Source organism: Gopherus flavomarginatus, chromosome 15, assembly GCF_025201925.1.
Source record: "Gopherus flavomarginatus isolate rGopFla2 chromosome 15, rGopFla2.mat.asm, whole genome shotgun sequence".
Classification (NCBI taxonomy): domain Eukaryota; kingdom Metazoa; phylum Chordata; order Testudines; family Testudinidae; genus Gopherus; species Gopherus flavomarginatus.
The window spans coordinates 16,847,651-16,864,760 of NC_066631.1; the positions used below are offsets into that span (position 1 = coordinate 16,847,651).

General features: G+C 40.7%; 1 protein-coding gene across 1 annotated transcript in view; it reads right to left on the reverse strand.

Annotated features, from left to right (window-relative positions):
* Positions 1–396: 396 nt before the first annotated feature.
* Positions 397–17,110, reverse strand: part of TXNRD2 (thioredoxin reductase 2) — a 52,311-nt gene continuing 35,597 nt past the window's right edge. Inside the window, exons 12-17 of the mRNA XM_050924175.1 lie at positions 16,043–16,179; positions 10,029–10,124; positions 9,675–9,767; positions 7,831–7,902; positions 5,846–5,943; positions 397–3,115 (exon numbers count right to left, since the gene is read on the reverse strand). Coding sequence (XP_050780132.1) covers positions 2,992–3,115; positions 5,846–5,943; positions 7,831–7,902; positions 9,675–9,767; positions 10,029–10,124; positions 16,043–16,179 — 620 coding nt within the window. The 3' untranslated portion in view covers positions 397–2,991. The remainder of the gene's footprint in view (positions 3,116–5,845; positions 5,944–7,830; positions 7,903–9,674; positions 9,768–10,028; positions 10,125–16,042; positions 16,180–17,110) is intronic.

A 17,110-nucleotide genomic window follows, 5' to 3' on the forward strand; every position in this document is an offset into this window, starting at 1 on the left:
TTTTGGCTCCAATTATATTCCCGCAGGATGTCCTCTCTTATCAAGTGAGATAGGGACGTTTTGACTATGCGTGTGTGAACATGACACTTTCAAAACATTTTTTATGAAGGGAGTAGCAACAAAAAGGCAGCACACCAAATACATTTCAGTTCCCAAAATGTTTCCTTTCACCTGCAAGTCCATAGACTTGGTCTCAGTGATGAACCAAACACACCAACAGAGGTGATGAGAAATGCAGACTGCTATATTCGTTAGGCAACAGTGTTTGACTGAACCACTCCTCTCTTTTATGAACTATGCAATACAAATCCTGGTTTGAACATGGTACTCTAAAATCTGTAATGTTAGGAGCCACAGATGTGGGAAGCAACTTATCCATAATTTGTGTGTATGGTGGTTGTTTGTTTTTTTTTTTTGGGGGGGGGGGGTAGAGAGGAAGCCGCAATAGCTGTGAATTGTACCTTGAAATTCTAGCCTTGTGAAACCAACTCAGATATACTATAACCCATCATATGCAGCTTTTACTTTCATGTTTCTTGAATAGCAGTAGGAAACCTATTTGCTCTTTCTGCACTGCTAGGGTATATTATCTGCTTCCCCTACAGTATCAAGATTTAATACTTTTATAACAAATTTAAGTCTTACAGCAGGGGTCCCAACGCGGTACCAGTGCCCACGTCCTGGCCGGCGGTCGAGCATCCGCTGAAATGCCGCTGAAATTCAGCAGCATTTCGGTGGCGATGCCTCTGGATGACGCCGCTTGCTGCCAACAAGCGACGTCATCAAGAGGCGTCACCACTGAAATTTGGTGGCATTTCGGAGGATGCTCGACCGCCACTATGGTCCTTCGTCTGGCGCCCGCCAGACGAAAAGATTGTGGACCACTGATTTAGTGTCAAACTCTGGAAATGAGGCACTTAGAACCAGTGCAGGGCTGCGGGGTTTTGTTTTGTTTTTAAAGTCAGATCCCTGAAAGGAATTAATTGTAATACCACCTTGATGGCGTGTCGATAAGTACTATTACATTTGTTTTGATAATGTCTGCTGAAGCTTCAGAGTTTTTCAATAGCTTCTGGGGCACATGCTGTACAATTCTGGTGGCAAGATATGTTTTAAACTTAAATTAAATCTGCCACTTGTCTATAGTATAACTCTCAGCGAAATAGTAAACTAACAATGTCTTAAAATGGACGGTCTAAGAAAAAAGTTTCAAAGATGTGCATAGTCAGCAAACTATTCTTAAGAACTTTGCAGTTAACAAGACTAGGATGGCTAGGAAACTGTCAAAACTCATTTGCAAAAATACTGCTGTTTAACATACAGCATGAAAGACTGATTTTTATCATATCTTTCTAAAGAATTGTAACCAACCCCTCCCCTTCCCACATGCACTGTTGTAACGGGTCGTGAGTAACTATGTGATGCACTTCTCAAAATACAGTATGAGCAATAAATTGCTACTTCAAATGAAATTCTGAGGGTTTGGGTTTTTGTTTTGCCTTTGTCAGGCTATCTATTTAACAGTATTTGGCAAAAAGCAGCTGTGCTACTGGATTTCTATCTTATTTTTATATTGCTACATGTTAGTCAGGGTCTCCCCCTTCTGGCCAATATGAATAAGAAGCAACTCACACTAGGTGAATGCTTTCTTCCTACAGGAAGTTCGGGCAATATGCTGAAAGAACAGTTTGCAGACTGGTATCTTAAAGCTGAGCTCTGAACAGGTATATCTCCTTTCTGGTTTTAGATTCTGGTTTCAGATCCCAACTGCCATAAGTTAATTGTGAGAGTTACAGGAGTTTTAGTTTATCAATGAAAATCTATTTTAAAAAACCGTAGATCATATACACCACACTCCAATTCATGTCAAATATTTGCGCTATATGAACAGCACACACAACTTTCTATGTTCAATTCCAATTTTCAGTATTGCTTGCTATTTGGCACTGGAGCAGTAATCTGTGTGATCCGCCTATTCAATCTGGGCTGAAATTAATTGGCAATTTCAAAAATGCGCAGAGAAGTTCTTTCTGTAAGTGTTTAAATGGCAAAATGTCCTCATTGCTAAAGGAATTCTATGAGCTTCCACGATGACACACACTGCCTATGCCAACAGTGAACTCAACCAATAGTGTAACAACTCTAAATGGTCACTTTATATTTTCCTCTACTACCAATTCCTGTATATGGTACCTTTCCCTGAAACACTGAAGGCTGCTTACCTACTGCTATGTGCTTTGGGATCTGTTTTCTGTCCATGAGCCTTGACTTTGAACTCTTGTGATTACCACCAACAGGGAGCCATCTTGCCAGAGCTGAGAAGGAATTATTGCCCATGTTCTGAGCCCTTGGCTCAGTTCAGTGAGATTTGGACATCATTCCTCGTGGATGAATTCCTGGGGGAGGTCAGTAGCTAGGTGTTCTATTGGGAAAACCCTGGCTACGGAAGTCACGCATATACTGTCAGAGAGCTCCAGATATCTGGCATCCTCTTCACCTCTGTCTGAGGATGCATTTCTCTGTGGGATGAAATCCAAGAGGGATTAATTTGCCAGTGGGTGGGAATGGTTAGCAGTGTGATGGCCACTGTTCCTGTAACAAAGTGACATCCATTTACATTTTACATGGCTTTAGATGCCAAGTGATGGGCAAGAAACACATTCTGATGTACAGAAAATGATGATTTTTCTCTAGCTCCTAGCAAGACAAAGGACACAGGCACTTCAGAAGTGATGCTTTTTAACATAAATCCTATTTCTCTGAAGGTTAAGTACTGTGTTGATTTTAAAGATGTGTGAGGGCAGTTCTTTAGGTAGGTACGGTATGGCTAGGATTGTAAAATTCACTTTTTGATGTCTACTGAAGGAGTGATACCTAGGAAACCTTGAGCTACAGACTATGATTACCAAAACTGTGTCAGTTCAGAATGCTCTTTTTCCTTCTCAATTCTACTGTGTGCTTTTAACTTCTGTCCAGGGATTGGACTTAACCTCAGCAACCAGTAACCTTTGCATCCAAACCAGAGCGCTTTGTGATACGTAACTTGGTTACTTCCTCAGCACAGGTAGGGTGAATGCCAACTGTCTTCATCATCTGTGCATACGTAGCGCCACATCTACCAACAAGAGAATGAAGAAAACAAAGTCATACTCTGTGCACATAACACATCTGTAATGGCATAAAGCATCAGATTGGGTTTATCTTATTCTCTTTTTCTAGAGTAATCGCCAGTGGAGAAGTTGCATTTGAAGCTATTGTCCAAAAAGCAAAGCAGGGACAATTACCAACACAACCATAGTCTATGAAGGTATTTACATGGTAACCATTCAAGGATTTACCTTCACAGCATTGCGAGGTAGGGAAGGATTATTATTCTCATTTTTATAGATGAAGAGTTGAGGTACAGAGAGATTAACTCATGTGCCCAAGATCACATAGTGAGTGTGGTAAAGCAAGGAACTAAATCCAGATCTCATGAGTCAGAGTCCAGTTTCTTAACTACAAGACCATCCTTTCAGGTATTACAACATTTGCACATGGACATCAGGTTTTCCTACTGGAAGACATGTAGAAAAAAATCATAGTTTGGATTGCAGGCAAAAATCAACTGGAAGACAGATGAATACTAGACTGCCCTCTCAGGATATCAGAGGGTGTATGGTGCTTACACTTGTAATTTCCTATCATGCAAACAAGAGAAAACTTCTCCAAAAGGTATATAGCAGGTATCCGTGGTTTCCACTTCTGCACCTGCCAATCCTACTTGCTTAATTCCTTCAGTCTTCTGACCACAAGAGGCTTAGCCCTAGATGACCTTTAAGGGTTTGCCTACACTGCAGCTAGGAGCCTGGCTACCGAGACTCATGCTAGCTCTTTGCGAACTAGCACACTAAAATAGCAGTGTGGATGCTGCGGAGCAGACAGCAGCTCAGGCTTACCACCTGAGTTCAGACCAAGAGGGTCGGGTGGGCTTGGATTTGGATGGCTAGCTTGACCTGCCATGTCCACACTGCAATTTTTAGCATGATAGCATGAGCAAAGCTAGTGCCAGTCTATCTTTCCATGCTGAGAGGCATGCTCCCAGCTGCAGTGTAGTGAGACCCAAAATGTGTCACTATTCCTATCAGGTCATTTTCTGAGAATGCTGCAACATAATCAAAGGTCTAAATTTAAGAATCATTTCAGGCTGGAAAAATTAGATGCGTGAGAAAAGAGGAAGAAATCTTTAGTAGTATCTCGTATGCATCTGAGAATCCCTGTAGGATAAAAATCAGCATAGACCACACATTGCCAGAGCACAGATTATTTTGGCAGGGGACAGCCTTTTAAACGGGGGCTAAGATAAGAACTAGTATTTGACACAGTGAAAGGGCAGTTCAGACTTTCTACACCTGTATTGTACATTATCAGCCCAAGACTAGTGAAACACAACAGTGCACCAACATCAAGATTTGACCTTCTGAAAATCTGTGACTGTGGCTAGAGGCAAGGCAGAAAAGTGCTCCAGTTTCACGTACTTCCTTTGCATTGGTTATTTTGGATGAAACTTCAAAACAATGACCTCCTTAAAAATGCAATATTGTAATTTCTACCACTGGCAGCTCATGAACTACACACATATTGGAAAGATGCATACTTGGGGTATACAGCAGTCAACGATTTCCAAGATATTCCTCACATGATACTTGTGGTCCTGCTGCCTTAGTCCTTTCTGCTTTTCATTTATGCTAGTCACTCAGAAGTAAAAATCAACAACGCCATAATAATATGGTGATGACATTTAGGACAGCTAGCTGACATTATCCTTAGGAAAAAATTTCTCAGGGACCAGAGTTTGCCTTCTTCATAAAATAGTATGGCGTTCAGAACTCTACATTTAATCATAATAAACACTTCTGAAGATGAAAGTCAATGACAAAAGGAGGAATGAAAACAGCATTAGGGCACATCTGGGACCAAGCAGTGATGTTCTGCACTTACAGAGAGGACCCAGGATTGTTCCTCAAGCTAGGAGTGAAAGAAAGGCAGGGGACTCAACCCAAGAGGAGAAAGTGCCTCAGGATCAATGAAAACAAACCCTCATACTACATCAGACCGATGGTTCACCTAGTCCAGTATTCTGTCTGTCTCAGTGGCTGGTACCAAACATTTCAGAAGGTGTAAAATCTCCATTTAATGGGAAATTATGAAATGACTCCCCCCACTTAGGAGAAGCTTCTTCCTCACCTTCTTGCTTAGCAGTTGGCTTATGCCCTGAAGCATAAAAGCTCATATAGGGCTCCAGGCAATGAAGGAGTTGTCTAGTCTCATTTAAGTCAGATGGTGGCTAGACTTGAATCAGGATCTGGAAGGTCGCACATTTAAAGGCAAGAGAAATGGGTAGAGATCCTGAAGAGACCTGACTGGTATAAGAAGGCCTCTTATGAACAACACATCAAAGTGAACTTAAAAAAAAAAAAAAAAGAAAAAAAAAGGCTTGTGCAGATTTACAAAACCATTTCCTGCCTTGTGGGTGGAATGCTGGGAAAGGCTTCTCTGTCATTCTTTGAAGAAACCAAACTTAATAGGAGGACACTCAAGTTGACTTTTTGGTGTAACAAGGTCTGGCCAATCATACACTTTGCCTCAGTTGTTCCTTAACTATACCCATTATTTCTTTAACTAAATCCAGTATATTGTAACGAAGAACTACAGTGTTTTAGTGAAAATATGGGTAATACTACATAAAAGTTACATAAGACATCGATTCTTTATAGTGTTGCCAAAATTCAGCAGGTATCTTTTATCATCTTACAATAACTTAAAAAAGCAGGCTTTAAAAGTAGAGACATTCTTTTCTACTTACTTCATTCCAAGAGCAAATCCTTGAATCACTTCACCTGCATTTGGTCCAATGAAATGAAGGCCAAGGATCCGCTGCTCTTTTTTCCGCAGGCATACCATCTGAATGCAAAACATCACAGAGAGCTTTTCTTAGAAAGTCTGAAGGTAGGGCATGAAGCTGGGCTAAATGGAACTAGTCTTCCCCAAGGCACCAGTTCAGCCGCCTATCCCTATGGAGCAAAGCATTTAAGCACTGCTTAAATCCCACTGACTTCACTGGAATTTATGCATGGGCTTAAATGATTTGCTGAATTGAGGTTTTAATCTACATTCCCAATACTTCAGGCTTCTCTGTGGCACATCCTGCAGACTTTAGTGAGCCATTAGCAAACAATGATTTAAAGTAAGTGACATTCTTTGTGGTTTATCATTTGGATGACATCCTACAAATGTCCTTGGTGCTCCAATACCCATCCTAACCTCATTTTGACCCACATTGGCCAAGTTAGCCCTTTTCTGATTGAGATATAGGGTGGTCATATGGGAATTCTTGGCAGGATTAGCTGAACTTCCAAAGATGGTCACCATCGGCCGCAGGTCATCCTGTGCCATTATAATTCAATCAAAGAACATTTATGGCAGCCTGTCTGGCTAGGTACATTTACTATATATGCGAAATGACTTTTTTTTAAAGTTAGTCAAGCCCAGGAAGGAGCCAAGAGTGTTGAATCTGCTGTGGGCAATTAGAGTGTGGAGGCCTGACTCGCTTAATGCTCACCTGTGTTCCAGAACAACATTGGAAAGTGGATTATACAGGACAGTATCTTAGCACTTTCACTCTAAGAACAGTGACAATCTCCCTATGGAGCTGAGCATCTGTATCAGGCATTGAATCGCCACTGGTCCAAAAGGCTCTGCTGCATACGTCCGCCTGGCCTATTAAAGGCATAGGGACTGTGAATTCATTCATCACCGCTGTATAACAGCAGCACGCCTGATAAGACATGGCTTAATATTGGAAAGATTGTAACCAACCCTAACCCTAACCCTCACAGAGGTTCAAAGTCAACTGCAAGTTTAATGTTTATTCACTTGTTTTGTGAGAGAATTTATAAGCATTATCTGCAAAGTGACTCTCAGCAGATATAATATCACTGCCATCTTGTCCTCAAATACTGCACTACCATTACCTCTGTCTAAATGTAATGGCTGAGCAGAAGTAATGACACTTCAATTCTTACGCTGGACAGGACATTGATAAAAGCAACCTGTTTTTGCAGGTTCCATTGGACAAAATGCATAGAGGGAAATCCCTTCACCTATCAGTGTCTGGCACATTCTAGGCATAGGATGTTAGCAGCATAACATTTTGAGATGGACCTGTTAGGTCAATACATTCATCCTATTGCAAAAGCAGAAGTTAGTCCCCCCTCGACATAAAACGTACCAGTTATTCCACAGATACTATGCTTCATCCTAGCCAAGCTTCTTTGTGACAGTCAAGTGGGCCTGAAAACCTTCTTACAATCAGAGTAAATGCACTGTTTCAAAAAATGAGATTTGCTTCAGGTCTGAAGCTCTGGTGTAAAACAGGGAGGCCTTTGTGGCTTTTTTTATAAGGACAAGTGGGACGACAATTCAAAGATTACATTTAGCTGATGAAGAACTGACTCCCTTGTCTTACAGAAAAAAGAAGGCACAATAATATCCTGATCTGAATATTCAGAAATTCCCTAAGAACTGAACGTTTTGTCTGTGGACCGCTCTATCAGCAGTGAGAACTGCTAACTCGTTAACATTCATCAAGTGCTTTGAAGATGTAAAATGCTTTGTGAGGAATATCAGAAATGTGAGACTATGGCTAGAGAAAAAAGGCTGTAGATTGGGAAAAGAACCAATCAATTTTGAGAACGTTATTCTGCAATCTGACAAACGCTTCTTGCTCCTAAAGCAAAATATAGACCATATCACTTGTTTTAATAAAAGTTAAAAGTTCTGAACACTTACTTTTATGTAACACTGAGTTGCATCTCTTTCAGCCACTGTAAATTCCAAAGGTTTATAATATGCATGGTATACCTGATTGGGAAATATGAGTATTAAGATTCCTTGTTAGACCATCAGAGGGGTAGCCGTGTTAATCTGTATCCACAAAAACAATGAGGAGTCCGGTGGCACCGTAAAGACTAACAGATTTATTTGGGCATGAGCTTTTGTGGGCAAAAAACCCCACTTCTTCAGATGCATGGAGTGAAAATACAGATACAGGCATAAATATAAATTGGCACATGAAAAGAAGGGAGTTACCTTACAAGTGGAGAACCAACGTTGAAAGCCAATTTAGTCAGGGTGGACATAGTCCGCTCCCAAAAATTGATGAGGCGGTGTCAATACCAAGAGAGGGAAAATTGCTTTGGTAGTGAGCCAGCCACTCCCAGTCCCTATTGAAGCCCAATGATGGTGTTAAGTTTCCAAATGAATTGTAGCTCAGCTGTTTAATTCTATAACTACCAGACATATGACATGACAACATCATGATTATTATTATTGTACACAATTGGTAATATACACTAGTGCTGTATTAACAGAAAAATAGACCAAGATGGGTTTTTATAACAGCGTTAATTAGTGGGCTAGATTTCTTTTTAAAGCTTACTAGATATGCAGTTACTGTGATAAAAAGTACACATGGGAAGCAAGACCAAGAGCAGAAAATATCTTTTTTCACAGAAAGCTCAGCTATTTATACAGGATTACAACCCCCCCCCAAAAAAAAAAAAAAGAGGTCAGATTACTCATTTCTAGTGTCCTGAACTCAAAGTAATCATCTGACCTTAATTTGATTCAGACCTCTTCTGACCAAAAGGTTAGGGAATTCCTAAATTTTTGAGCATATAAAAAACTGTAAGCTCTCCATATCTGTAATCATGTACTGCAGGGGAAATTGAAAGGGTAATTTTTCCAGGCTGTCTAGTAAACAACTGTGTTATTTTTTAGCTGTTAATTTTGCCTGAGGTTCCAATTTAAGCCAACCAATCTCTTTCTTGCAGTATAATGAGGTTCACCTATAGCCATAGCTAAGCCAAATGCTGTATGCAAAAATCAACTGCTTGGAAAGAACAATTGCTTTGTGGCCATTTATGGTCCTTCAGCTGATGTTAAGACCTAGAAAGCAATGAATTACAGTAGAAGTGATAAAAGCATGAAAGCCTAACACAGATTTCAAAGCATAAATTGAATATCAAAGTAATCAAGAATGTATCAGTAACTGACTGCTCATGAACTATGGAGCAGCCAATTATTGAAGTTTCCATTTTCACAATATAAAGCATTACACCTAGATGACTTTTCTCTGAAGACTGAATAAAGAGAACCCAGCATTTCTTTTGCAAAGTGGCTAACTGGAATCTTGGTTTGTTATAACAGTGCAGCAGTTGATTAGAAACAACGATTCTGAACTTCCTCACCAGCAATGGTGCTTTGCAACTCACACGCAACTCATCATAGCTTGCGTGGATGTGAATGTATTCCTGAAGCAATTTTATTCCTCAGTGTGCAGTGCATAAGTATATCAGACCAGTGTATTTTCAATCAAACAAATGGAACTATAATATAATCCTGTTTATCTGAAAGTTCTAGGGGACATCAGAAACCTTTAGGTGAATAAGGCAGCTGGACAGCTAATTTTGAAGACTCAAATCTTTCTAACCATGTGGAGTAGTGGCTTGGGGATCTAGACCAATGGCTGTACAAAAATCACTTTTACATATTACCATAGTTTCCATAGGGAAAAGTTTCTCTCTCTCCATGCTGAAACTAAGTCCTAGTTACACAATTAAAAATTTTCATACCTCTATGTTATCCAGTCCATAATGTTCCACTGCCTTTTCTTCTGACAGTCCTACACAACCGTATTCCAGAGGAGTGAAAACTGTAGTGGGTACCTGGCACATCATAAAACAACCCCAAATGTTATTATTGAACCGTATGATGAAAGACACTAACTAGGCATTTAGCAGCTACAAAAATAGGTGATTTAATGGGGAGACTTTTGCAACAGCAAGAAGAGTTCTAGTTTCAGCGCACTCAGTCTGAAAAGCTGGATCCCAAATTACAAAAAATGATTCTTGCCTATTTAGTAGCGAGTTGAGTTTTGTTTTTAAACCATTATAAATAATATGGGGAAAAAAAAAGTAACAACTCACATTGTCATAATCCATCAATTCTGAAGACTGGCCAAACAGACGTTGAGCCAGCAGCTTTCCTGCAGCTATCGCTGTAGGCGTCAGTTCAGGGCGTCCCTGAGAAGAGATTAAAAAAAAAGTTTGCTTTGGCCAGAAGTTATGGTTTTCCCCAGTGATGGCAGTTAGAGAGGCGCAAGAGTTTGCGATCCCAACCCAGCAGTCTGAAGTTAAAACAAAGAAGCGAATACCCAAGGATTTATCCCATCTAGGATAAGAGGTTGTGTTAGAACATGTGAGCTAACAAGTCCTAACAACACACCTTTAGGTTCTAGTCAAGACAAGCCCCAAGAGTCCATTCAACGTCAAGGAATCCATGAATGGAAAGGGACCGGGACAGGAAGTAGTCTGCCTGGGGTGGGAAAGAGATCAAGAAGCTAAGTGGAGAAATGATGTGAGGAAGTGAAGAGGCAGTAGGGGGAGGTTTTTTGTGAGGTAGCGCTGATGTTTTATAAAGGACCATGGCTGGTGGATTTAGGCCCCACCTAGATGTCATACTTCTCAGATTCACTCAAAGCCATTAGGTGGCTGCCCCAATACTTTCGCAATCTAACTGTGTTTCCTTCCTGGTATTCCCAACTAACCACTACCTTAGAAACGGGATTCAGCAAATATCAAAACCAATATTTCCCACTCAACCCCCTCAAGCTTTTCAAACTTTTATTGACTAGTGTAAAACATTTGGGACACCTAATGACACTTCGATTAATTCCCACCTCCCAGCTTATCCATAAGATTTCTATGTATATGTTAGTAACTGTGAATCACTTCTGCTCACATGCACATATCAGCTGAACTGCAAATTTTCTTGTAGTTTTCCTTGGCTTTTATTGTCTCCTCCACCATTCGTTGCACCTCCTTTATACTTGGATTCTCTATGTTAATACTCACTGAGTAGTGAGGGAGTCACAGACTTCCATATCAAAAGTCAAATCCAAACAATTTAGTATTGTAAGCACTTATGTATACTGTACCTGATGCACATGCTTTATATGTTAAATGAAAACTAGCCTATTTTTCTCCACAACCCATGACAAATCATAGAACTGCAAACCAATGCTTTTTTTGTTTTTTTAAAAGATCCATCAAATAATGGCTTTTCAAACACAGCATTTTCGCTTCCAAGATCTGTAAATGTCATTTACCAGATGAAGTTTGCCATTTGTTTTTTCTTACACACATTTGCCTGAAAAATGTCTGCCAATCATTTCTGTAGCAGGAAATACAGATGTTGTTTTGGCATTCCAGAAATGAATAGAAGATTGGAACGAGAGATAAAGTTATGAAAGCACTGCCATGCATTCCACAAAACCCAACTAATTACTAAACCATCCATGCAGATAAAGCACAATTTCTCATAAAACAACAGCTTTAAGATGTTCCCTAGTAAATATTTGAAGTCAACACTCACTTTACAGTCATGAGTACAACTACTCAGTTGATTATCATTGATCTGAATTGTTCGTAAGAATCCTTTCAACATATTACACATTTAAGGCCTCCTAGGAGAATTTTAAAAGCTTTGAAGTGCTGTATATTTGTTCTAACATGACTAATTTTTTGGGTCTTGTTTCTATTCAGAACACCCCATCAAAGCAACATACTGTACCTTCCACTGTTACAGTTGCTACAACACCCTCAGAAAAAGACGGATTTACAGTGGCTCCTACATATGTTAAATATCACCACAACAATACTTCTCTGTAGCATGTAGTATGCTTCTTCAGTAAGAATGATACAGGAGAGAGGATTTTAACAAGCATAACATTTATACCAGACTTGCAAAACTGTCACATATATTTGCCAGCTCAGACATAACTCAGCCTCAACCCCTCTCACGATTACTGATAATGAAGAAACTAATGAGTTTTCACTTGTCAGTTAAAAAAAACCCAAACAAAACCACTATTCACTGAAAGGGTCCTGAGACCTTTTCAAGAGTACTGGATGCACCCCTGGAAAGTTTATACAAGTGAATAGTTCAGATAAATTTAGGGTCTAATTTTCCAGACAAGAGCACAACCATGCACACACAATTCCACATTTACACTAGCCAGGTGCCTCTCTCTGAAAAGTGACAATACTCATTCTGAATAGGTGAGTGGGGTTTAATTTGTGGATAAACCTCCCCATTCAACTCTTAATATTTAGCAGCAAGTTAGTGTCTGTGCAACAAGAGTTTGGGAAATGGGGTCCGAGAATGACTTTTAAGAGATAACAGCTGTCAAATGCACCCTGCATCTCGATGTCACGAACTATACACTTACAGCTGCAAACTATGTTTGGGGGGAGCAGACTGGCGGAAAACCAGTGTGCAAGACCCTGTACAAAAGCAGAGAGAGGGGCAAGCTGGACAAAGGACTCTGCGGCAAACCCTACCTTTATAGGCACGATGTGGGGATCACTGATGTCCACATACAGCAAGAAGGACTTTGTCATGGCTTTTTTCCCTTCTTTTAAAAGGTCTTATCCAAAGGATACATACACACAATAAAACACATGGTTCTCAATTAGTATATATGCTGAAGGGCCGAGCCGACCCGGCTGTGAACCAATGGTTTTAGAGTGCATGGGGATTTCAAACCTGGTATTTGATCTGCTAGAGAAATTCAATTAAGTTGGGAGTTTCACTTCATTGTCAGCTCGCTAAGCCAACAGCATTGCCAGTTTGCAATGATCTAAATGAATCCTTAAACAAACAATCTGGTATTCATGTAAAATGATTTATATCACTTAATTCAACCACAGAAAGGCACTTCAACACTGGATGAAATTCTCTGGCCTGTGTTATGCAGGAGGCCAGACTAGATGATCCTAATAGTCCCTTCTGGCCTTAAATTCTATGACTCTGTGAACAACATACCCTCTTATGTCTTGGGTTATAGGGAGCTACTTAAATCAGGGGTGGCCAACCTAAGCCTGAGAAGGAGCCAAAATTGACCAATGTACATTGCCAAAGAGCCACAGTAATACGCCAGCAGCCCCCTCCCATCAGCTCCCCTGCCCGCTCCCAGCCCCACTAATCAGAGCCTCCCCCTCCCTCCCCACACCTCCCAATCAGCTGTTTTGTGGCATGCAGGAGGCTTGGATGGGGAGAAGCGAGGGCATAGCAGGCTCTGGGGAGAGGGTGGGAGGGGTGGAGTGGGGGCAGGGCCTGTGGCAGAGCCAGGGGTTGAGCAGTGAGCACCCCGCAGCACATTGGAAAATTGGCGCCTGTAGCTCCAGCCCTGGAGTCGGTGCCTATACAAGGAGTCGCATATTAACTTCTGAGGAGCCACATGTGGCTCCAGAGCCAGAGGTTGGCCACCTCTGTACTTAAATGAAAGCACTGGGACTGTATAGAGAGGTACAGAAATATGAGCTTAACTGAGCATATCTGGAGAGTACTGATTAAACTCCCAGAGTGTTCGGCCCAAAGTGGGCTTGACACAGTGTAAAAATGAGAAAATCATTGTTAGTTCAGAGTCCCTACACCGAAGAGCCTACAACCTAAACGAGAGACACAGCATCAGAACAGGAAAAGGAGAGACAAGAGAGAACATGAGTCACAGTAGAACAGAATGAAGCTTTTAAGTGCTGACATTTCTGAACAGTGAGACTAAGGTAGAGGAAAAGGGGGGAAGCACTCAGCCCAGCAGGGTAAGTCACATGGGAAAGAAACAATGTGTGGAAGGGGAGTGAAGCAGAGAGAGCTGAAGCAGTTGCCCAAGGTCATACTGCAGATCAGCAGCAGCATCGTGAACAGAACCCAGTCCCCTGAGTCCCAGTCCAGTGCTCTACCCACACTGCCTCTAGCTTCTGAGTTGGAGAGATTCAAGAGAAGAAAGGTTTAAACCACAGAGTTTAGGGCCAGAAGGGATCACCCGATCATTTAGTCTGACCTCCTGCATATCACAGACAATCACTACCACCCGGCCACCCACACATGAAACCCAGCAACCAAAAGTAGACCAAAATATTACACGGCCCTCAGGAGACTAAAGTATTGTGAGCCACAGGCAGCAAATAGGAGTGACCAATGGCAGGGAATTAATTAAGATATACCCAGATGATCCAGGCAATTGACTTGCGCATCATGCTGCAAAGGAAGGCAATCCCCCTCACACCCTGGTCAATGCCAAGCTGACTTAGAAGAAAATTCCTTCCCAGCCCTATCCTGAGCATCTGAACAAGAACCAGCCAGCTGAGAGAGAGAACTCTCAGTAACACCTCAGAGCACAAGCACATCCCCTCCAGTGTCCCATCTCCAGCTGTGGCCATCCCTGATGGTTCAGAGGACAGAAGCAAACCCCCTCCAACCCAGAACACATTTGGAGTGTGGGAGGGGGAAGGAATCAGGAGGTCAGGAGAGACAACTATGGCATGAACCAGGATATGACAGAGGTACTGAGTGGAAGGGGCAAACTCCTAGAGAGGTCACAGAGGGAGAACTGATAAGATATGGTGAGAGTCTGGGTGTGGGAAATCAAAGATAACCCCTAAAGGTGTGAGTCTGAGTGGTGGGGGAAGGACAGTGAAGTTGTCAACAATAATGGAGAAAGGGGGAGAGAGAGGAGGGTTTAGGAGGAAAGGAGTAGTTCAGTTTTGACAGTTTAAAGGAAGTAACAGGTCATCCCAGAGAAGACATCAGACACACACAAACAGGAAGAGATGTGAGCCTAGATGGAGGAGAAGAGGTCAAAGATGGAGAGGTAGATTTATGAGATGTGTGTCTGGTTCCAGAATCCTAGTTAGGAATGTGGACGACTATCCTCAGAACATTATGTAACCTACCATACCTCTCGGAAGAGTTGGGACAACTGTATTGTTTAAAAGTGGCAGAATCACAAATCGTTTACAGATCTTTCAGTTTATACTGTACATACCCCTTGGATGTCATCACAGTATTTAAACCTTTTTGGAAAAAAAAAAGATGTCTCAAGGACCAATCCTGAAAAGCAATGATGCACTCAACTGCCACTGACTTCAGTGGTAGCAGAGGGAACGCTGTATCTCGCAAGACCAGGCCCATATATTACACATATTGTCTATCTCAAATACTTATAAGAGTGTGTGGGAATCAAAGCAATCTGATTTACTTGTAAGAGTACTTGCTATAACTGTAAGGCTTACAAGGCAGACACACACAATTATACATTTTAGAAAGACAACTCATTTCTAGATGGTCAGTTTATCCTGGACACTCCGAGTCTTTACGTGACTGAAAACATCTGGCCTTGTGCCTCAAAGTACACTCTGGCAGGTGCAAGAAACTGTTGTCATAGCATATTTCATAGATTATTATTAGAATTGGGTTAATGCTGCAAGAATCTGTGACTATTTGTTTTGCTCATTTCGTTTTTACTAATTATTGAGTGAATTTCAAGAATGCTTGTGCCCCTTTTATGTTCTCTTGTCATGAGCTTCTGAGCAATTGAGTTTTACTTGGCATGAATGTTCAGAGAAGCAGAATCACATGCAAATATTGGGGGCAATCAAATTTTAAAATTTGCAGATGCTGATTCTTGTGCCAGAAGCATTCCCTAGCGGAGAAGAGAAAGTGTCATATGATCAATCACAATTAATAATAAAACTCAATAAAAAAATGAAATATTCACTGAAATTTTCACTGTCATTCCACAGACATATTGAGAATTATTCATTCAGCTCCAGTAGTTATGTATATTTTAACTCAACATTCAGGGACTGAATGAAGACATTTATTTGAAGGGATAAAGCATTATTAAAGATATTCTTTTTACCTTCTGCCTGGTAATGCGGTTCCTGTAATCATCAGCAATAATCTAATACAGTGATACTGCAGAAGATTTTGATCAAGGAAATTACTGGTCCAGGTGGCTGACGTAACATTGTACGAAGTGAAAAAGACCAAAACACTGCATATATGCTAGAGCATGATGACATCTGGTCACTAGTTATAAGTCAGGAACAAAGTTAGGCTTCCTGTTATTGTAAAATAGTTTATGTAGACATTGTACCTCTGTTATGTCTCCAATTGCATAAATGTGAGGAACAGAAGTAGCTTCGCTGGCATCAACAATGATCTTTCCAGTTTCAGAGCTAATTTTCACCCCAATTGTCTCCAAATTCAGAGTTTTAGTGTCAGGTGCTCGGCCTTAAGGAAACGAAGAAACTTAAGTTAAAGAAATATTTTTATCAGCTTTAATCTAAAAAAACCCTGTCATTCTCCATCAAAGGTATCCAAGAACTTGGTGCTGTTCAATAACCTAACAAGAAAGAAAATAAAAACTGTGTTGGACAGCAGTAAAGCTCTCAGTGGAAATTACTGACATGAATTTCTCTTTGTGAAAGGAAAATACCATTACGAGTACCTTAGTTTAGATTATTTTCAAGAAAGTTATCCTCTAACAAAATGATAAGACCATTGCATTATATGCAGAAGCCAGGTTTAATGTTACATATTAAATGCAGTTATCAACACATTGTTTATAACTGAAGTGTCATCTTCTCTGAAAATTGGCATTCACGCAAAGTGAAAGAAACCTTCACAATCCTATTCCTCCCTCCACGGCCTCCCACCGCTTGACAATCTTTGTTTACCCTTTCATTTCTTTCAGCTTGGATAACAAAGAAAAGCAGTGAAGTTAACTTCACTTTCAAGTTTTTAGTGGTATAATGTTTGCATCTCATATATTATATCGGAATGTTTGTGCATTTTAAGACAACTGGTTTCCCTGCATTTTTTTAAATTTGTGGTAATGTTTCTCTTGGCCTTAAGTGCTACAACAGCTTCTTTTTACAAAGTTTTCATCTGGGAACAAATTTAAGTTGATGGTGTTCCTTTAAGTTACATAACCAATCAAATATGAACATGGCCTGGAATCTAAATGGCAAAGGACTGCAGAAAGTACCCTACTTGTCAATCAAAAGCTTGCCAACATTCCACTGAGCAGTCTGTACTATGCCTAGCACAACAGGCCCTGATCCTTGATGGGTGTTCCTAAGCTCTACTGTAATACAAATAATACATTATTGTAAAGGTAACATGCAGAGTCAAGTTATCCAGTGTCAGCAGAGTTTGCAAA